Source organism: Sceloporus undulatus, chromosome 5, assembly GCF_019175285.1.
Source record: "Sceloporus undulatus isolate JIND9_A2432 ecotype Alabama chromosome 5, SceUnd_v1.1, whole genome shotgun sequence".
Taxonomy (NCBI): Eukaryota; Metazoa; Chordata; class Lepidosauria; order Squamata; family Phrynosomatidae; genus Sceloporus; species Sceloporus undulatus.
The window spans coordinates 145,244,519-145,267,802 of record NC_056526.1 but is presented as its reverse complement, the minus strand read 5'-3'; the positions used below and the strand labels follow the sequence as shown (position 1 = coordinate 145,267,802).

Below are 23,284 nucleotides of genomic sequence, written 5' to 3'. Positions count from 1 at the left end.
GTAATATCTCAGCATTTCTGAAGTTTTTCCTCATTCTAAGATTTTAATTTTAAAATGTTCTGTCATTTTTGGTGCCACATTTTTGCCTTTGGCCTTGCCTACCAAAGGGATGTGGCCTTTCGAACTTCTATGAAACTGAATTAAACTCTTTTCTACACCATTACATGCATAATTTTCACTAAATAAAATACAACATCTACCAAGGAGAGTTCAACAGCAATTTATAACTAGGTACAGAATGATACAGCAACCTAGTGTTCTCCAAGTTCTTTCCCAATGAACTACCAAGCCCTGGCCAGCATCACCAATTGTCATGAATGGTTGGAGTCTGGGTCAAAAATATGTGGAAGGCAACTGATTGGTTATCTCACAGGCTTGGCACCTTTATCAGGTTGCCTACACTACAGAACAGGGGTGGAAAACCTCTGGACCTATGGATGTTGGACTATAACTGTCATCCTTCCTGGTCATTGGCCATACTGCCTGGGGATGATGGGAGTAGGTTAGGTAGGAACTAGGTACGTTTCTTTTTGGTGAGTTTTGTGGTCAAAGATGTTAGAATACTAGTGATTTTAGAATATTGGTATCATAAGATAAAAGTATCCATCTTGATGGAGGGACACTGTCCATCATCCATGATATATTGACAAATGATGTTCTATTTGCTCATCAGGTTCTTCAAGAGTCTTAATCTGGCACACAAAATAAATGGCAAATGATAGGAAAATATTATATTAACGAAAGAGAATAGGAACAATGTCTATATTTATCTGATTCATAAACTGAACTGGTGCCAATGGAAAGTTCTGGATGGCTCCCAAAATGTGTAGGGTGAGGGTGCATGTGGAATTTGCTCACAATACTACCTTCCATTTTAATTTTTAGCCTTTTCTTCCAACACTGTATCCTATCTAAGAAAACTACAGATGGTGGGACAAAATAGAGGCAGAAAATAATTGATCACACTAAAATTAGTAGAGTCTATTAGTTGTGAACATAAGGATCATAATACATTTTCATTAGAATACTGTATAATTCTTCAATGGTTTGAGATGGTGTGGGATGTTCCCATACTGAGGACATTATGCATCAATTTAAAGTTAGTATAGGCAGCAATAAATGAAAGGCTCTTTTACTGACCTGTTCTGTTCACTGATTATGCTGGAGACTTTGCTAGATCAGCAGGAGAGTCCAATAGACACATACATATGACACTAGCATGCCTTCCTGAGGGGATACCATTGGTGCCATAAGTTCTTTTCAAGACGAATTAAGACACTCCATTTTCCCCAAGCATTTTAGATTTAAATTGAGTGTTTGTTTGTTTTTAACTGTTATTTTTGTTAATTTGCAGTAGAGTTTTTACATCTCTTCTATTCCAATCATATTTTTAATTTTTTGTACTATTTTGAAGTTTTGTGTAACACTACTCTAGGATCCCTTATGGAGGTCAGAAAGTTAAGTATTTTGAACCAAGGTCACATTCCCATTTTGCCATGAAATTGACTGGATAACCTTGGGCCAGTCACTCTCTGTCAGCATGACTGCCTCACAAGGCTAAGAAGAGGGAAGAAAGCAAGTTGTATAGATTATCTTTAGCTCATAGGAAGAAATGTACACACACACTCATCTTTCTAATTTCAACCTCTTATTTAGCTCTGAAGATTACTTTCTAAAGTGTTCACTCTGCTACACCTTACTCTACAACTAATCTACAGCTTACTTTACAGTATTTTATTGTAATTTTGTAGATTTTGTTTCCAGCTCGTTTTAATTCTTAAATTACATATTTATGCCCTTTTGTTAATAATCTTCACAAATTAACAAGAGAGGGAGGAAGAATGTACTGTAATTAGAGGAACATGGTGCAAATCCTTAAAAATTCCCCAGGGAAATAATACAACACCAACTGGAATAAACAAAGGGGAAATCATCTTTCAGTACTGAAGTATGACCTTATTTTAATGCAATTTTCCTTGCATAATGCTTTCACTAACAAGTTGGCAGCAAGCATGGATCTTGCATTTTGAAGGTATCCCAGTACCTATGCCATTTTATTTAATGAGCACACTTGGGTACTCTAACTTGAAAGACTGTTCATTAGATTTATGCATCCTCCCCATTAGCAATCTGCTTGTATACCTGATGTAAGCTTAGAACATCATCTGAAACACCATGTCTCATGTGAATTTAGATTAGTTGGTGTCTCTGTGAATCAAAATGAAAATGAAAAAGTCTGTGTATCTAAATGTAGAAAGGATGTAAGGAGTCATTCTAAGGCCACAAACATTAACATTAATTCTGCTATGTTAAATTGGTTGATATCATCCTCATAATTAGAACCTGCTTTACTGTTAGTACAGCTGTGCAAGCTTCCAGAATAAGACCTAAATAAAATGTCATATTAGAAGCCATCTGCACAATGACATCATAGTTTCTCTCCAGTGCTAGTATGTTAACAGTAATTCATGGCCAAAAAAATATTACAGGTCAAATATCATAAGCAGTAACAGATTTCTATGAAAAGCATGAAGGATGAGAAGATATGGAGAGGGTTTCTTCCTCTCTCATAATACTAGAATCCATGCTCATCCAATAAAACTGAATGGGATATTTATGGTGTAGTGGTTTGAGCGTTGAACTACAACTCTGGAGACCAGGATTTGAATCCCGGCTCATACATGGAAATCCACTGGGTGACCTTGGGCAAGTCATAGACTCAGAGAATGGAAAAGACAACCATCCTCTGAAGTAACCTGGCAAGAAAACGCATGATAGGTCTGCCTTAGGGTCACCATGAGTCAGAAATGAATTGAAGGCACGCAACAACAACAACAACAGCAACAAAAAAAAGGAAGTACTTTTTTACACAGAAGTGAGTTAATTCTTTGCGGCCCCAAGATGTCATGAAGTTGACTTCAAAAGAGATTAGAGGATGGGGTTATCAGTAGTTTAGAAATCATAATAGTTATGTGTTATCTCCTGTGCTCCAGTGGATACCAGTTGTTGGGAAACACAAACAGTGTGCATGTCTGTGTGTATAGCGATTGCTCTATTGGTGGGCTTCTCATAGGCAACTGGCTGGCCAAGAAGTGATCAGAATGCTGAAATTCATAATTCTTCTGTCTGCTTCAGCACTACTCTTATTACAGTTAATCAATTAAACTTACCTACTTCTCCTTCCAAAGATACATGGCGGTACAAAAGAGCCATGCATCACTGGGAAGATTACAAAAATGTTCAAATTGTAGCCATGTATTTTCCCATCCCTTAGAGTAAAAAGTGGAAAAAGTCAGAAAGGAGAGTTAAATACATTAAATGAGAGGAGAGTTAGGAAAAAGGGTGAGGAAGGAAAGGCTGTGGTTAAAATACTGGTTAAACAATGGAGTCAAATAAGGTAGGGTCACATAACTATTATTTGTTATTCTGTATCAACTGTCTCTTCTGGCTGTTATTTTCCAACATTAAACATATTCGTGGATTCCGATTTGTGATCTGGGGAATCCAAGGGTAGTCTATCTCATTTTCACATACTGGCACTGAATTATACAACCAGATGTATAAAACAAAACATAAATGGTAGACTTTTAGGGACAATGGTCTTGTAGAAAGCCCTTGGAATATGACATAAAGTTTTAAAGACAATAGTTCTATGACCATAACTAGCTATGTTTATCAACTGTTATTCAGATTACATGGGCATTCAGCCAAAACAGCAAATAAACCTTGAATCCATCTGTGTGTATCTGAGCAGAAACAGAAAGACACGCTGGACACATCTCTTATCTAAGAAAAATCTATGAGAGCTGACAACTGGCTAAAATGACATTTTGAAGAGTTTTCTGAGACACTGACTCTTTGAAGTGTCTTGGTTTACTTGAATATTGAATCAATAGACCTACCAATAAGGTAAAACTGTGCTGGGGCAGAATCCCGTAACATTCAACAAGCTTTGCTCTCTTTGCACTAGGGAGGTCTGGAAGCCTCTCCCGCAGCCAATCGATGTTTACCACTTGCTGAGAGCTTGTGTTATCAGGCAAAGATTTAGCATCATGAAGAATCAATGGTGGGAGGTTTGGCTCTGGCATGAACCTAGGGAGAGAACAAAGAGATGCTCCTCTAGTGTTATTTCCACTTAAGTCTGTTTGCTGCATCCTAACAACATGCAGGAAAGTAGCTGTACTTCTCTTGCTAATGATGTGACTTGATGTAACCAGAACAAAAACATGGAACATGCAGTTTAGTGCAAACCTTTGAGCAGCAACAGATAAGCCTCTGTCCCAAGGTGTAGCCTCAAGCTCTTTTTGAGGATCCACCACTGACTGTCAAAACAGACAACAAAGGGGAGAGAGAATAAATTTAAACCATTTTACACCCCCTAAAACAAACAAAATGCAGATGCCACTCATCCTTCTGAGTGCTGAACACAACCTGTAATTCAGACCAACTGGGAGTATAATCTGGCAAAGGGGAAAAGAAAGACTGACAGCCAGCTGCTAAGAATGTTTCATGCAGGTTGCAACCTCCCTCGTATTAATCTGAAGAGATTCAATGAAAAAAGCAGGCTGTGTTAAAAGCCAAGTTGCCATCTCCACTGGGGTGCCACAGTAAATAAAGCTGAGTGACAACATCAAAGGACAAGGGCTCAACTGAAGAGGGGGCCAATTCAAACCATCATAAAAACATGGAGATTAAAATACCAATTCTGGTCTTACATGAACAAATGGTGGATTTGAAAACTAAACAATTACAGCATTGCCATCTCTCTTAGCAAACAGCTGGGATGTATTCCTTGAAAAAAGTACATTTGTGCTTCAAATAAACAAAAAAAATGCAGTTCAGAAAGCAAAACCCACCATTCGTTTTGCTTTGATTCATTCTTGCATACTTTCTCTCATGTTTTTCTCTGCTGTTTTTCTACACTATCCAAATTAATCAGTTTAAACGGCAATACCGGCTGATGCTAGTTAATACATAAAGAACTAATGAAATAGCCACAACACTTGCTTCACACAGTATGCTGCGATTCAGAAAAATGAAGCCATAAGAGGTTATTACTGCATTAGCGATAGTGTACAACTGCATTAGCTATGGGGGGGGGGGGGGGGGAAAAAAAAGCTATTGTAAATCATCAAAAGGTTTGATAAGTACAACCCCTTTTATCTACACAAAAAAGGAACATACAAAATGTTTGAGTAATCCAAATGATGGACAATTGGGAGTACTATTTATGTAGTTTTGAATATAAATGGAAGATGGATAGTTGTTTTGTTTTTCTTCTGAAATTACAAATAGCAATGTAATTCCTATCATAAATAAATATCTAGTGGCTTTCTTTTCATTTCTGTTCAATTTTATTTAGATCTCTTCCAATGAATGGCAAAAAATTTACTTGGTTTCATTCAAAACAGGCATCACCAGGCAGCGCGCCTTGCCTGTCTCCCTGCAGCCAGAGATGGACAGTGGAGAGTCCTAACCACTAAGCGATAACAAGGAAAAATGAATATAATTTTTAATGGTTTTTCACTGACTAATCCATGGTCTACCATTTTAGTTTAACATGGGATTGTTAGATTAGAAAACCTTTTGGTGTAGCCATGTTGGTCATAAAAGAAGCAAAACAAAACAAGCAAAACTAAACACTCCAACAAAATCCAGCATCTATCCCGTGGTGATAGCCTTACTGGATCAACTAAAAGGCGTAAAGCCTATCAAGAAAAGATGATAAAATAGAATATAGAAAGTGACAGTGCTGTGATCATAGCATCTACATTTGGGACATTACAGGTAGTGTATATAGATAAAAAGTGATCTCTCTAAACATGGCCACAAGTTGAATGAGAACAAAGGCAATATAAGAAGGAATAAAGTTTGGCATTCTCTCCCCACCCCTGAGTATGAAGCTAAAGACACCTGTGATGGAAGACTCTGGGTAAGGTAAATAGAGATAAAATGAAAAGACGGAAAAGTCACAACCTGGCAGCCATTTTTCATGAGGATTTCTGCGCCTCAGATCCAAAATAAATATAATTACCGATAGTCCTGCTTTCCTTCTTTATCCCTCATTGCGATGGTGCGCCTAAAAAAAGAAGTTTTTTTTTAAAAAAGCAAGATATCTAAAAGGTTTTTATTTAGTTTAGTTGTTTCTGCAGAATGCAAATAGCTGGAAACTATTCTAGTTAAGGAAGTTACATTATGTCATTTGAATGGAGAAGGGTAACTATATTAATCCTAGGCACCGTTTTATCTTTATACTGCTTATAGTAGAAATGTTATCAGTTTGCCACAATTAAAACAAATAAATAGCTTTCACGGTATGGAGAAAAATGGCTCACAAAAACAGCTGCTCTCAGCTTGAAAATAACAGGACAGAACAAATCCCAGAAACCCTAGGAAATCTCAAAATGCTTATGAACTTTGATTTTTGGAGATAGAGGGTACAAATGTATATTAATTAGTATTTTCAGGTGAAGAGCCTACTGGCTGGCATTTATACAGAGCTTGGAAATGCTATGGGGGAGGAGGTCTATGACAGTGACACTGGATGACGGATTATGGGAGATACCGTTAAAAAAACTCTTTCCTAAGCTCTGAATTTATCTTACATGCATTCAGACAGTTGTTTTCTGCTTACTGAGAGACAACTGTAGTCCATAAGATGGACTCAAAAGGAGAATAATTTCACCTTGGAGAATAGTCTTACCCATATCTTATGGGAAATGATATGTATGACAAATGGTAAAATGAAAAACTCACCCAAGCTTAAAATCAAAGGTTCTAGTTTCATTCAAAACAGTTCCGCCATTCTCTAGCTCTTCAATCTGCCTTTGTATTTCATAGTCTTAAAGGAACAAGAAAATCCTGTTCAGTTATGTTGCACCCTTATCTATTTTTCTCTTCCAGACAATAAAGTGAAGTGCAGTTTTAAGCCTTATCAAAACCAGAGTAAGCTTATTACCGAGAAAGAGTTATGAAGAAACTAAACTGCTCTGAGACAGTTAAATGATGCAGGTTGTTTATATCATTTGAAATGCATTTAATATCTGAACTCAAGCCTTAAAAAAAACAACCCCAAAATCATGACATCTGAAAAAAAAAACCCACTGCATTTTCCTTTTTCCTTTGTAAAAGAATCTGCGAGTAAAATAACACCACAACACCATCCATGAGGATTCACTATGTTTTTAACACCAAACTCCACTCATGTACACATATACTGTATCTCATATATTAAGTTAGCATGCACATGGTAACAATATACTGTACTGTACAGTAATTACAGAGGGTAATACTGTATTATATAGTCCCTGGGAAGGCACCCTCTAGAACCCATGCTTTGGAAATCTCTGGACTCCAGAAGGTGCCTTCCCAGGAACTATGTTAATGCTAGGCTCAATACATTTATTTGTAGGCTGCTTTTAAAAGTATGTTTATGCATATGTTGTACAGTAATTAATTTGTGTTATGGTTTTAAAATTGCATTTATAAGCCATTTCAAGACCAATCTGATAGAGTACAAGGCAATACAAAAAATTAACTTTCCAAATTCTGCACTAATACCTGCTTAGGAAACCAAAATAGGGGAATATTGGGTGATTCAAAAAGAATGGTGTAAAACTGAATAAGAACAGGTTTACTTTTGTACCATTCTTTTTTAATCACCTGATAGGGCAATCTTGCCCTACCACAAAGCCCCTGCTTTTTATAAGGCAGGGACTTCCAGATTCTGTAATTTTTCCATTGGAAAGTAGTGTTTCCTTTACCTATTGCCTTTGCAAGGAATCGAGCACTGTTGATATTCTTCACTTCAGCTCTCACTCCATACTGCTGTCCAGGGTGATGCACAGACACATTGGCATCTACTCTCAGCTGGCCCTCTGAAGAGACATCAGTGGCATTAATCATATATTCTCTGTGAAACATTTCTAGAAGATTTCCAATTTTTTAAAAAAAACACATTTGAGATGTGAACAAGTAAAAATGCCTTAGCCTGCAGACCTTCCAAGAGTTGATATCCTCCAGTAACACAGGCCCTCCAAAGGAATTTAAGCCTCATCATCCCTGATTGTAGGTCATGCTGCCAGGTCTGTACAGACCTGGAATCCAACAACTAGAGCAGGGGTAGGCAACCTGCGGCCCGCGGGCCGGATGCGGCCCGGCAAGGCCTTGGGACCGGCCCCAGCCTGGTCCTGCCGCCGATTGCCACCGGGGCCTTTGGAGGGCAATTGTCTATAGAAGCCTCAGAAACATGCATTTATATTAACATTTTTTTAAAAAATCAGCAAACTTTTTCACGTGTCCTCCATTTTTTTTTAAAAAAGTGTCTTCCATTTGAAAATTTTGTCCTACATTTGTCCTGGTTTATTTATATATTTAATGTTTTTAAAAAATATTTAATTATTTATTTTTTGGCTTTGGCCCCCCAGTTGTCTGAGGGACAGCAACCCGGCCCCCGGCTCAAAAAGGTTGCCTACCCCTGAACTAGAGGGTCAAAGGATCCTCATCCTGTCTTACAACTACACCTGTGGCTACTGCACAGCTAATTTTCCCTTCACCATAACAACACATTTATCAAAAGATGTAACCAGAAGAGATTGACACAGTTTAATCTGAAATGAAATACACATTAGAATCTCTTCTGAAAGTCTATCCCAATTTATCTTACCTGTGAACCAGACACATGTATCTGTATCTGTGTGTGTTATATATATAATATGCTGCCTTTGTCCCACACTGGACCTAAGGCGGCTCACAAAAAATGCTTAAAAAGCAACAATAAAACAGTACAGTTGGCTGATTTTTTATACACGTATTCAAGCACCCACAGTTTGAAAATGTTCAAAAAAAAAAAAGTATAAATTTCAAATATCAAACCTTGATTTTCCATTTTTTACTAGGGACACCATTTTGCTATGTCATTATATTTAACGGGACTTGAGCATACACGGATTTTATTATACATGGGGGAATCTTGGAACGAAACCCCAGCATATAACAAGGGTCCACTGTACAATTTTATAACACAATTAAAAGATCACATTAATATAATGTAAAATCCTTTGAAATTCTAAGTTAAAAATATAAAACCATTAAAAACAAACCGTAGCATACCCCTCAATAAGAAGCCTCCCTGAGCACAATTACATATTTTTTTGGGGGGAAAAGTTTTTGCCTGCCAGCGAAGGGAGACCAAAGCGGGGCCAGGCTAGCCTCCAGTAGAAGAAAGTTTTAAAGGGTAGGAGCAGCCATTGAGAGGGTTATCTCTCATGTCCTCCCCAATGCATCATATGTCCACATCTTAAGACACAGAATGACTGTGAGTATTCCTGGTATTTAAAACACACACACACATAGAAAGCATCTCTTCCTTCCTTTAGAAACCTCCATATTTATTTGGAATATACTTCGAATCTTAGATAAAAGAATCCATCACACATTGTTTTGGAACTGTACAGGATTTGTTCTAAGCTACGTATATTCTAAGATGGAAGGTTAAAGAATTTAATTGAAATGCCACACAGGAGGCTCACACAGCTCAGATGCGGAGGCTTGGCGACAGTAAATAGCCAGAGAGAACTGTGGCGCAACTCACACAGAAAACTGTTGTGTAAATACTATGCAACATGGCACCCACTTTTCTCCAGCTTTGCTTCCTGAGAATTTAACTAAACCAGACAGAACTATTTTGACATGACCTACCAAGAAGGAAGAACTTTGAGCAAACTTTTTAATGGAAAGCTATGAACCCTGAAAGCATCAAGTCAGAAGATGGCCTTTCCATGGATTTTTGAGGGTTTTTTTTTTTACTGGTATGAAACTATTATTTGAGGGTGTCACATAGTTCTGTCATAAAGCCAATAACAGTTAGGGCACATTTACTCAAGTGTCCTTGAAAACATACAGCTCAAGGACTGGTGTCAGAAACCTGTTTTTGCCTTCACTCTCAAGGAATTGTAATTGTTGCCACAAGTACAATTTTGAATCCTTCCCAAGTGCCAGAAGCATAACACAAATATCCCCATCTGAAGTGATGCAGAGTGCAATCTGGCATTGAAGCAAGGGTCTACAGAACCTTTCTGAAGCAATTCACTCTCCTTTTCCCACCTCCTTTCTAAATAGGTCCTGGTGAAGCTGGTAAATTATCCCAATAAATACTTTTCTGTGAAACTACATAGAAAATAAATTACCTTTTTATCCCTTCCTAGAATCATAGAATCATGGAGTTGGAAGAGACCACAAGGGCAATCCAGTCTAACTCCTTGCCATGCAGGAACTCTCAGTCAAAGCATCCCTGGCAGATGGCCATCCAGCCTCTGCTTAAAGACCTCTAAGGAAGGAGACTTCACTACATTCCAAGGGAGTGTGTTCCACTATCGAACAGCCCTTACTGTCAGGAAGTTCCTCCTAATATTGAGGTGGAATCTCTTTTTCTGTAGCTTGCATCCATCGTTCTGGGTCCTAGTCTCAGGAGCAGCAGAAAACAAGCTTGTTCTCCCCTCAATATGACATCCCTTCAAATATTTAAACAGGGCTATCATAGCACCTCTTAACCTTCTCTTCTCCAGGCTAAACATACCCAGCTCCCTAAGCCGTTCCTCATAGGGCATGGTTTCCAGACCTTTCACCATTTTAGTCGCCCTCCTCTGGACACACTCCAGTTTCTCAATGTCATTTTTGAATTGTGGTGCCCAGAACTGGACTCAATATTCCAGGTGGGGCCTGACCAGAATAGAATAGAGTGGCATTATTACTTGCCTTGATCTAGACACTATTTTTATTGATGCAGCCTAAAATTGCATTGGACGTTTTAGCTGCTGTATTGCACTGTTGACTCATGTTCAACTTGTGGTCTACTTGGCCTCCTAGATCCTTTTCACACGTAGTTTCATTCAGCCAGGAGAGAAGCAAGTAGTGGCTATTTATACAACATGGTGAATGAAACTTGTATTAAATTCGCAAAGGAGAAAACATGAACATCCAAAGTTACAGTCTTTCAAGGATACTTTCCAAATATAGGAGCATCCCCTTTCCATGTTTTTGTGTAGTGTTGTGATTAGCACTGGCCAAGAGACAATATTAGAGAGTAGAGTGTTGCTTTTCAGGCATTTTGTCACAAAGTGCAAGTGCATGATAAAAGGAAAGACAAAAGGATAACCCTAAGATTCTCATTTCATTGTTATCAGCCTTTCTGAGATCCCCTTCAGATGTGTTAAACTTCCATCATCCCCAGTTAATATGAATATGGATCCTGAGCTACCTCAATATATATTAGCCACACGGTGAAAACAAACAAACCAGAGGAATATTTCACTACTCCACCATGGTCACAGCAGCGTATACCACAGCACATAAAAGTTATTATGTGCATTCTACAGTCTGTGGTACTCAACAGTTAGTTTTTCTGAATGAGCAGCCTAAAATATGCAAACACATATTGGTAGGTTACTTGGCATACTCATAAAGATGGAGAAGGTTCCCTAAGCATAGGAAGAAGGAAGATCACTGGCTCACCTACTTAACCTGAGAGGTATGTACACTTGAATGATGTGTTCCACACATTAAGCAGATCAAAACTCAAAGTCCACAACTTGTCCTCAAAGGACATTTTAAAATTATTCCACTTCCATATGAAATCCTGCATTCTAAAAACAGCAAACTAAGCTCACATTCCAGTGATTTTTGCCAGGTACTGTCCACAGATTTGTAAGTCCATTTTCCCAGCTTTCAAGGACTTAAAACACTTTGTAGAAAAATGAAAGCTATGATTTTCATGAAGATGCATTGTAGGGATGTAAATCTTCAACTATTTCACCCTTGCATGTGAAGACAATTTCCACAGTTTGCTCTCCACTGAGGCTAAAAACATTTTTTTTCTGTACAATATTCCAGTATTCACAGGTCCTAAAGTGTTTGGGGAAATTATTCTGTTCAGAAATTACATGATGTTTTCTCCATGCACACATGCAAAAGCACAAAGTAAGTATTTTCCACAAAAATGTGTTTCTAGAACTGTGCTATTCTGCTAGAAAACTTGTTTTTCACACACAATAGGATTTCACACACACACACACACACACACACAGTTTCCAGGAACACAAAACCTATTTTGCACAAAAAACACATGTTTTTGACAGAGAAAACAACCATAATTCTGAAAAATAATTGTTGCCAGAAACATTTTTTTTTCTTATGGAAAATATGTATTTCTGGGCAAAAATAAATATGGACCAGGCAAGTGGACCATTTTTCACAAAGAGTCCACCTGTTTTTAAAAACTATTTTTTTGTGCAAAGGAGGAGGTTGTTAAAAATGCTCTTTTGTGTGTGTAAGAAGTCAACATGTATATCTGTGTAGAATAATTTCCTGAAAGTGGGCAAAAATTAGAGAAAATTCATACTCTGTTATGGATTAAGAGTTAAATGCCTATGATCAAACTACACAAAACAATCATGCAATTTCAGTCTACAGGCCCTGGCATGTATTCACAGAATATTTTAAATCCGGTGTCACTTCATGTTCATGTCCCTGATAACTGAACCTTTGTCCCACAGTTGGCTCATTTATTTGATTCTTTTTTATACAATGCAATATTTTTGCCCTCATTCCAACCCCCCCCCCCACACACACAAAGAAAATCACAATATAAAACTGGGGTGGGACCTCTGACTTATCTAGATGTTGGAATGTACCTCCCACCATTCCTAATTTTTGGCTGACTGGTGATGATGGAAGTTGCAGTTCAACAATAGTTAGACAGCCTCATGATTCCTACCTCTGATATAAATCCAAAACAGAAAGAAAACATAATTTTAAAACAGGCTAAGGAAATTAGAAATAACACAGTCTTCTTGACTGCTTATGAGAAGCCTACTAATACTGTGCTTCATTTCCATTTCCAGATTTCCACAACGAGGTGCAGCTAGGAACCATGTCTCATACATTCACCAACCTCAGGGTGATATGGGATATGTAGCAGCAATATCCACTGAATATCTCAAATTCCAGACAGGTGGCAGAGATGATTTATCTCACTGTTGTTTATGGACTAGGCAGGTAGAGAAAAATTGCTGGCTCTTCAACTCCCTGTCCACAGATGAACTCCTGATAGCATATTGGCAACTGATGTCTTTCATCATCCTTTTGTGTAGACTTTAGACCCTAGTCTTATAACCATAGTAGCCACCTGCTGTCTCTCCTACCACATCCTCTCACAAGGCCCAGGGCAGGGCACAGCAGCTACATTTTCTTCACTGTGCCATCACCTCCTCTGATTATCTTGCAATGAAGTTATGACCCTGGTTTTGGCACACTGCAGGCAGTTGTTACTATAAGAAGTGGAGGTCAAATTCAACCTTTATGTCCCTACAAATAGATGATAGATATGACCAGAAGGGGCAAGTACATCACCAGTGGAAATCTGCTCAGACAATAGAAAATCCGGAGACAAAATAGCCCAAGTACAACCACCTGTAAAATGAGTAAGACTGAATCTGGTGCATGGCAGGGAAAATATCTTAAAAGTCACAGGGCCTGAAACAGTGCAAGTCACATGATAGTTTCATAACCAAAGCTCAGCCATGAGAAAAAGCAATGTGTTTCACAAGCTGCAGACTTGTGGCAAGCCTTTATATGCATCTATTTCAGAAGATGAGCAGAACAAGAAGTAACCATCACATAGATGGCTGAAAAGGATAATGCTGCTGAATAATAATAAAAATAATAATTTTTATTTATAGACCGCTATTCCGCAATGGTCATAGCGGTGTACAGTAAAATTGCAAAACAATACAAAAAATTGCAAGGCCTCTCTCCCCCTCAAGATGGTGGTTGGAGGAGGGCTCTTTGTCTTCCAGGCCTGGCCTCTCTCCCCCTCCATGTAAGCCTGCACTCTTGGGGGGAAAAAAAAACCAAAAGCAGCTGGCACTAGCAGCTACAGCAGAAAGAGTAAAGTATGAGGAGAAACTGTTGGAACTGCAAACTTAAGACTTGGGAAAGCTGGGCAACAGAAAATTAAGCCAACTAATAATGAGAAGAAAACAGTGCCACCATACCCCATTAAGAGCCGAATCTAATTTTAGTCCTACTTAGAATTGATTTGCTGAAATGAACAGGACTTGTTAAACATAACTCACCAAAGGCCCGTTGATTCTATGATTACAAAAGGTCTGCTATAGGACTCAGGGCTGCATTTAGCCCTGAGAGTTCACTGGGATGCTCCTTCTTACTCAAGTAACAATAAGTGGTCCTATCTCATTCAAGTGACAATTTTTCACCACACACAGTTACTGATGCTACACTCCACTGTTCAAGGCTGGAACATGCAGCTTTCAGGAACATCAACCCAGATTACTCTCAGGTACTATATGAATTTGAAGCAGGTTATAATGCAATTAATACAAGCACATGTACACTTAACACTACAAGAATAATAAAGAGTTTGATGGTGAGTGTTCACTTTAAAGCTAAGATCAAATCATTTTAACTTGCAACATTCCCAGATTACTTGCAGACATCTGTGGTAAAGCCACAAACAGGTTATTTTTATTAGAAAGGTCACTATTTCTGTCAATTCAGAGAATCTACATCATAGCAACATGGAAAGAAAGTATGCAGGCAGACAAGGGCAAGGGAACAGCACCTGAGTCATCCGTCATCCCCTTCGTACTAAGATTTATCATGTAAAATTCAAAAAGGCCTAGCAGTACAAAAGAATCTGAGGCAAAGATGAAGCAGCTGGCTCCCTCTAAAACACAGGGAAGGGTTTACAAAGGGACAAAAGCAACCCAAAATGAAACAGCACCACCACAATGCTGAATGATAAGCAGCTGCAAGGCAAAGTAAGCATGATGCTGTGAAAGTGTCTTTGTGAGGAGAAAATTACCACTGAGGAAGGGTAAACATGCCCTCCCAGTCTTCTACCTGCCATGTTTGCTTGGCTGCTCCCAAGAGTCTGTAGGATAAGTTGAAGCTCTCTCACTGCTGCGGCAGCCTCTTCTCCACAGCACATATCGGGCTCCATGACAACCTCCATGAGGCCAACTCCTACCAGAAAAAGAGAGAGAGAGAGAGAGAGAGAGAGAGAGAGAATTTCTAATAGCAGGTTTTGATTTCGACATAAAAATTCAGACATAAAAAATTAGCATGCATGAAAGTGTCCAACTGGGGATCATTTATTATTATATAATCACTGTCAAAATGGCTGTCATCTGCAAAATGGTTGCATAGAAACTCATCTCTTCCCATTGTCAAGAGAGTAGCTGCATCCAATGACTTTCTTCTAGGCATAAGGCAGTTTGCTCAAAAGCCATTACTTCAGGCTGATCAGTGCGTTTAGTATCAAAAGTGGGACAGGAACAGCTCTGGCTGTTCAAAACTGTAGAGACCAACAAGTACTAGATATTGAACTTTTCCTCAGTGATTCCCCCACTCTTTCAGTGAGAAGCTTTTTCCCACTTGACAGGCTATACACACATTAATACTGGTACAGAGAGCAGAGACTTTATGTTCAGTATTTGCAACTGGGGTGAGGAACATTTGATCTTTCTGGATATATTGCCCCACAACTCACATAAACCCCATCCAGCACAGACAATAGTAGGGAATTATGGACCTTATACTCAAAATCACTTGGAAGATCAATGGTTCTCCACTGCTGATGTAGATCATATTACTCCGCTGGCTAGGTGCTCTTTTATGCAGCCACCTGCACGTTTCTGTCCAATTCCTTTTTTTTTTTTAAAGCTATCTAGTTTGGGATCTGGTTACCTAAACAATTGTGTGTTTTGCTAGAAAACTGGCCACATTTTAAGATGGTCAGAAGAGAATACTGTTCCCATGGAGGCCTACTTCACAAGCACATAGGAGGGCTTTTCCCTGGGATGTTCCCAGAATGTGGAAGGCATTCCTCTGAGAGCTGCAGCCAAGCCTGCATATGAACAGACATCTCTTGAAGCTGTCCTTTTCAACTGTTTTGAAGTTTATCAGCTATTGTGATGACTAATAATTTTAATCTCCTTGTTTAATTGTTTTATCAGCTAATTTGTTTTTAATAGTGTTTTTAAGAGCCCTGGAGACGCAGTGGTTAAATGTCTATAATGCCGTCACTCACTCAAAACCATAAGGTTGCAAGTTCAATACCAGCAAAAGGGCTCAAGCTTGACTTATGCTTGCATCCTTCCGAGGTCGCTAAAATGAGTACCCAGTTCTAAACCACTTAGACACTGTTAGTTCAGTATGAAGTGGTATATAAATGAAGCTGTTTGTTTTGTTGGTTAGCCACTTAAGTGCTATTTTTCTAGCAGAAAGACAGGCCATAAACCCATACACACAGTTCCATTTATCTGGGAACCCTGGCTAAAACCAAAACATGTGTCATGCATATATGTGAAGGACCTATCACCAACCTACCTTTATTTCAAATGGCAAATGAAGAACAGAACTGGCTATCAGGCTCTCCAGTTTTGTGGTAGCTGCCAGGTATGTAGATCAGCTGGGAGAGAGGCATACATTTATTTTGAGTCCTTGATCAAAACTACCTCTTAGGTAGCTTGTCTTATTAAAAACCATTGGCCAGTAACTTGCCCAGGACAGAAGTACTTGCTTATTTTAATTTTTCACAGTTATATGAACCAGAAATTTTTCAAAACCTACCTGCTCTGTTCAAATCGATTAGTGTCTGGCTTCTTAAATCATCATGAAGGCTTTTCCCACTGTCTTGCTCCAACTGTATCTGTTTTATTCTCACAGTCTTGGTTATTATATCATTCTGGTTCTTCCCTACACACAGGCTGTATGACAGTGTTCCATTCACAGCAATGGGGAGCCTCTGTTGAGTGATCTGGTAGCCAGCCTGCATTTAGAAGTTTAACCATCAGCTGTAATCAACAACTTTTAAACCTAAATTTATCACCTTCCTATTTCAACAGATGGCCCTTTCCTTTTAGCCTTATTAATAACAGATTCATATGATGTGCACAACAAGTTCAGTGTAGTCTTTCCACTTAGATTTCTCCTCTGTCATTCCATGTTGAAATTATTGCTGTTCTTTTTTTAAAAAAAATATGCGATGAGCAACAGTAAGCAATGAGAATTCCATTTTTTTTTAATCTGAAGCTCTGTTTTTCATATTAAACTATCCAAAGATCCCTAAATTCACATTTATCTTGTCTAAACTAGGCATCTCATTATAGGTTCTTATGATAATGCAGCTCAGGGCAGCTCTGCATATTATAAGGAAACTACACAGGGAAAAATGACTAACGATGGAAGGACAAAACCAAACATAAGAATTAAATACTGACTCTCCCCTGAAAATAGGGCCTATCCTGCTTTAGTATGAGGAAACAGTGAAACCACCACATTTCCCCATTTTGTACTTGGTGCTCAATATGCTGCATGGAAAAAGGTGCAGGCTGCTTGTATTTAGAATCACAGACTTGGAACATCATCTGGCCAAAAAATCTTCCAATGAGGGACCCCACCCTCCTATGATCGTCTAACCCTTAGCTCTAAACCTCTAAACACAATGTAAAGCATTAAGAGTCCAGATTCATGCAAAGGCCTTCCTAACTATCAGGTGACCACCTGATATATTAAACTGAGGGTTTAAATTGGCTAATTTAGAGCCTTAGTGGGAAGCATGGTCCAGTCCAAAGTGTCATCACCCCTAGAGAGATCACCAGATTATAGAAGCATTGGACACCTGGCTGGTTATAACGTGTAATGTTTCTTCATTATGGTAATCTTTGTTCTGTATATTTCTATAAGTCTTTCAGAAGTATGACTTTTCTGGTATTTAATTAGTTTGCTTCAACTCATGTGTGTAAACAGGAACCCGCTGAGGTGGTTACTTTTTAATTATCTACAGTCAAACTATTGATCTCTTTGTTCTACTCCATCTAAAGTTTGTCCAAAATTGTTGTTCTTTTATCCAATGTCTAGGTGCCTTTGAATTCAATCACTCTATCGGACTAAACAGACTGGCAATAAAGGCCGGAATCAAGGTGGAGTGGGGGTGTAGTGACTGCATGCTGGACCCCCCCCCCAACTCTTCCCTTATGCCGGCATCATGCCACCCACCTGTCCAGATGACGGGCGGCATCATGCCATTTCTTTGGTGCAGCGTTTATACATACTGTGCCAAAGAATTGGCAGAAAGCCACTGAGGCGGCAAGGGCACCTTTTTGCCAGTGGTAAAAGTAATGGCATTTTGCCAATCTTTTTAGCACCAGCAAAGCACTGGATTGGGGCCACGAGGAAAGGGGTGGCAGGACGCTGCTCCAAAGGGACGGTCTGTTTTGCCCTTAAGCTATCCTTCTTTGTGGGATCTAGTATGGGCAGACTGTCTGTATAGAACTCCAAGAAGTCACCCACGGTTGGACCTTAGCATGACTGCATGATCTGTACTCTCTTGCTCCTACTCTCAGGTTTAGCACACATTTCTAGGGCCAGAGCTTTTTTCTTTCACCTCTCTTTAATCACTTGCCCTATATACCAGAAGATACCTGCTGCCTTTTGTAATTTGACAGAACGTCACACTCTTATAAAACATCCATTGAGGTTTTTCTAGTCAACTTCTACATTGGGACCTAGTTCATTTAATCTGTGTGCACATTCTTCTGCCGAAGATACCTACCAACCTGCTATTCTAGGAACAAAAATGCAACCATGGGGCTGTTTGTAGATTTCTCCAATCCCAGGGAAGCTATGTCTCACAACACTGGGTCACTGTACAGACTACTGTTTAGTAGGTGAGCTTAGAGTTCAGCATATGATGCAGTTAAAGTAGTATCAACCTAGATTATTTCTGCAATGTGGATGCAGCCTAAGAAATGCTTCTGATCTCCTAGATGGAAATGGGAGATAAAGAAGAAGTAGAAGCAAACAACATTTGTTAGGAGTGTTGAGGCATACTAGCTTTTGAGGACATTTTGTTCCCTATCTGGCATATAGCTTTTATTTTATTAAAAGCTTTCAGTATCTTTAGCAGTTCAATTACGATTTCAAATAGAAATGGAGATTCCTTATTTAAATTTTGAAATTATAAAACCTTAATTTGGCTGCATCTGCACTGCAGATATAATACAGTGTGACACTGCTTTAAATACCATGGCTCAATGCTATGGAATTCTGGGATTGCCTTCTCTGTCAGGGAGCTCTGGTACTACAACAGACTACAAATCCCAGGTTTCTACAGCCTTCATTCATGTCAGTTAAAGCAGTGTCAAACTGCATTATTTCTTCAGTGCAGATGCAGACTCTGTAATGGAACTGAATGGACTTCACTTTGTCAAATGTACTGAACCAAAGCTCGACTCCAAAGGAGGTCCAGTCCTAGCGCAAACATAATTTGTAACATCACGGAAAGGAAGCTGAAAATCTAATACCTGCTTTTAAGCTTCCCTTTAGAGATTAGTTGCTTTGAAAAACAGAACACAGCCTTTGGGCCCCCACAAATAACTAGAGGAAATAGCTGTGATGTCTATGTGTATGTGTTTGTAATACATTCATTTTAAAAAGATCAATAGCAGACTGTTTTTTGTCTTAACCCTACCAGACAATTAGTTGGGAATAAAGGAAGTCTGGCCCTTGCTGCACCTTCTCCCAATTCAATTACAGAGAGAGACTGGAAACACGAGACGCAGCACTGGAGTCAGCAATCAGGACAATCACCTTCAATCAGCAAGGGCCGGACTACAGCTGTCTATTCATCACAACATCGTGCCTCATCCAGCTTGGACGGGCAAAACAATGGCAGAGAACAAAAAAGCATCCTTTTTCCCCAGCCTGTTTTCTCATCCATTCTTCAGGCTTGTTCTTCTTCCGACTTGCTAAGGGACAAAGCTTGATACATACTCACAGGCAGATCTGCATAAAAATAGTGCTTCCTGTCAAACAAGGACTTCTTGTTTATGGTGCAGTTCAGCGCAAGGCCCGTGATTACGGCTGCTTCTACACATCTCCTGTTGAGAACCTAAGGAAACACAACATGGCACTTTGCTTAGATGCCTGCTATGAAACAAATGTCTCTCATGCATACTTGTCTTTTAAAGAAGGCGGATTCTCCTTTTCCTTGTCATCAAGAAGCATTGTGCGTGGGAGACTCAGGCTTCATAGCCAGAATTTGAATTTTTCATGCTCAAGAAGATCTTCCTGTACTCTGACTGCGGGAGGACCTGCAGTATCTGCAGCTCAGGAACAAACATATGCTCTGAACATATGACAGAATGTAGATTTAAGACTTGGCACTCTCCAGGGGGCTCTTTTTCCACATTAAGATCGAAAATGTCAAAAAATTAATTTTCACCCACTAAAAGCAGTAGCACAGACTGACCACTGGTCCATTTCAACGCAAACACTTCTGAACTCATTTATGAACAAAGATTTCAGGATGTCACATTCCAATTAGCTAAAGTGGGCAGCAGATGAGATCAACTCATACAAAGTTAATTTATTAATTTCTGGGTGAATGAAGGCTGAGTTTGAAAAGATAGGAAAAGAGAAACCTTGCCCTCACAATACCTTCCAATGCTGTTTTTTAAAAAAATCATCCTCATCACCACTTATGTAGGACCTTCAGAGTGTGTTCAAAATACTTCATGCACACTATCTTACTTACCCTAGCAAACATCCTATGAAGAAGGCAAGCATTATTATCCCTGCACTGCTTTGCGTAATGCAGGAGTTGACATCAGTTGTTATTGAACTGTAACTCCCACTATCCCTCACCACTAGAATATGCTTGCTTAGACTACTGAGAGTTGCAGATCAACAATATCTGAAAGGCCACAACTTGCCCATCCCTGTATAATCTTTATGCTCACTGAAACCTCCTCATTCAAGATGCATGCCCGCCCCCAGTACCCAGAGAAAGGTGATTTCCCCCTTTTTGCTCACATTTACATTGGTTCTAGTTAAGAGCAAAAAATAAAATAATATTCTTAAATTATAGAATATATATGACCACCATTTCCTTCTCTCACCCTAGTTAATCCAACAGAAGGGAAAAGAATAAAAGAATCTCCAAGCAGCTTTCTTTCTTATTAAGACAACTATTATATCTGTAAAATAAGGGTGGGTAAAGTGTGGTCCCAAGACTCCTTGGATCAACCTTTTTCAGACCAAGAAAAGGTGAGTTGCCTCATATGGAAGCGTCTAGGAGTGGTGATTCACCTTTGAAATAGATTGCAAATCTTGTTCTCCCACAATGGTGCTAGATAGATAGATAGATAGATAGATAGATAGATAGATAGATAGATGTGTTTTTTAAAACCAACATAGCCTGATTCCTATTTCATTTTTCTTTCTTTCTGTGATGTGGCATTTTAGGGATACTCTGTGGCCTTCAGGGATAAAGATCTGGCCTTAGGCCCACTAAAATTTATATCCCTTGCTATGAAATAAGGGTAAAGCCAGCATGGTTTAGTGCTTTGAGTGCTGGGCTATGGCTCTGGAGACCAGGGAGTGAATCCCTGCTTAGACATGAAAACTCACTGGGTGATCTTCACGAGTCACTCTCTCTCAGCCTCAAAGAGAGGCAAAGGTAAATTCCTTCCACACTAATCTTGTCAAGAAATGACAGGATTGCCATAAATCAGAAATGACTTGAAGGCATACAGTAACAACAACATGAAATAAAGGGTATGTGTGTATTGGCTATTTCCATAGAAAGATAGCTAAAGCATCTTTCCTGATTACAGCTACAAGAACATCTCTAGTACTGAAAAAGAGGCTGAATATCAACCCCAGTCTCTAGGCTAGGTAGTACTGCTGCAGCCTTTACGAACTGTACCAAAATGGGATAAAAAAGAGTAAGCCAAAGATCATCCAGTGTAGGCTGTAAAGAATCTGCTTGCTAGTATTTCCTGCACTTTTCACTACTGAGGCACGGATTTTTGACTATATTATTTATCTACTCTAAAAACTGATGAATAATATTAATTGAGACTAGATGAATTCTATATTTTAATAGTTAAATTGGTCAGTATCCAACAGGTCATCACGTACCTGCTGGGCCTAGTTTTTGGGAGGCACGGAGCATTACAGTGAGGAGAGGAAGAAACTTTCATGGTGATGGTAGTGAAGCACTAGCTTAGCATTGGTTTTAGAATGGTTTTTGGTCATTAATGAACTGGCATTAAAGATTTGCTATCATTATGCAATTCTGTGTTCAGAGACACTTTAGATATATTTACATGGCAAAGTATCATACAAATTAAAGCAATATAATGAATAGTAATTTCATAGCACCAAACATGTAGAAAATGATGTTGCAGTTTAATTTAAAAACTCTTAGCCCTTGAAATTCTAGTTTTACCATCTTGCCGTCCATGTGTTGCCTGAGCTCTGACAAGCTCAAAGTGATATCACAGAAGCCAAGTGAATGGCAACTACACCACCCATGGTACCTAAAACAGTCCAGGGCTACAGTAACATCACATCCCTTTACTGCTGGATACCACTTTCAATCCCTGGGGCAGGCCACTATGGCCACCAAATGTTATTTGAATGGAACGTCCATCACACTTAGCCAGAAAAATAAATGGCAAGAGATAACAGGAATCACAACCCAATATCTGAAGGGTCACAGCTGCTCCCTCCCTCACAAGGTTGTGAATATGTTTTTCTTTTTTTGATCTGCATAAAAATAGCTGCGATACATTCCCCATTCTATAAGGAACCTGCCCCAATCTACTTAGAAACTCCTTGTTTCTCCATGACAGTATTCAATCCTTTGGAAAAGATAAGCTCACTCAACTTGCAATGAACAAGTGAAATCCACTGTCAAAACCCAGTCTCTGTTCTTGCTCTCCTTCTAGCAGATGTCAATTTATTGATGCAGCAGTCTTACCTTTCAATACTCTCAGGATTCACAGTAGAGAAAAAGTTGGGTTGAATGTCTGAAAATGCTGAAAATCAGAATTCCAAAACAACTCTAAAAACACATGGATTTGAGCCTATATTCCCAAATAAATTACTGTCCCTCCCTATGTTTCTTCAGGATAATTTGATGGTCTAGCTAGTATTTAAATTTTCTTTAGTTTTTTTTTGTTTTGGCAAGACTTTGAGGCTTGACTGCTTGGGAGGAAACGACCTTTCATCTGCTGTGTTGTTGATATTTGCTATTCTTTTTAATGGGTATGCCTTTAACTGCTTTTAATTTTATTGATAATTTAAGTATATTTCTTGATATAAGGTAATTTCTAAACTGTATCTGCTTCAATTTTTGTAACTGCCTTGAGTTGCAGGCTGAAAAAAAGGTGGTGGTGGTGGTAGTAGTAATAGA

At 38.9% G+C, this 23,284-nt stretch overlaps 1 protein-coding gene across 8 annotated transcripts in view; it reads right to left on the bottom strand.

Annotated features, from left to right (window-relative positions):
- The window catches only part of GATB (glutamyl-tRNA amidotransferase subunit B), a 59,968-nt gene that overhangs the window by 23,584 nt on the left and 13,100 nt on the right, over positions 1 to 23,284 (bottom strand). For 7 of the 8 annotated variants that reach the window (XR_006103976.1, XR_006103977.1, XM_042467176.1 and 4 more), the window contains exons 3-9: positions 19,859 to 19,972; positions 16,651 to 16,849; positions 14,920 to 15,042; positions 7,764 to 7,877; positions 6,757 to 6,841; positions 6,035 to 6,079; positions 3,903 to 4,092 (exon numbers count right to left, since the gene is read on the bottom strand). Coding sequence is in view for 6 of the 8 variants with exons in the window: in XM_042467176.1 (XP_042323110.1) it covers positions 3,903 to 4,092; positions 6,035 to 6,079; positions 6,757 to 6,841; positions 7,764 to 7,877; positions 14,920 to 15,042; positions 16,651 to 16,849; positions 19,859 to 19,972 (870 nt within the window). In the remaining 2 variants the exon portion in view is untranslated. The remainder of the gene's footprint in view (positions 1 to 3,902; positions 4,093 to 6,034; positions 6,080 to 6,756; positions 6,842 to 7,763; positions 7,878 to 14,919; positions 15,043 to 16,650; positions 16,850 to 19,858; positions 19,973 to 23,284) is intronic. The other variant, XM_042467174.1, reaches the window with a different exon arrangement.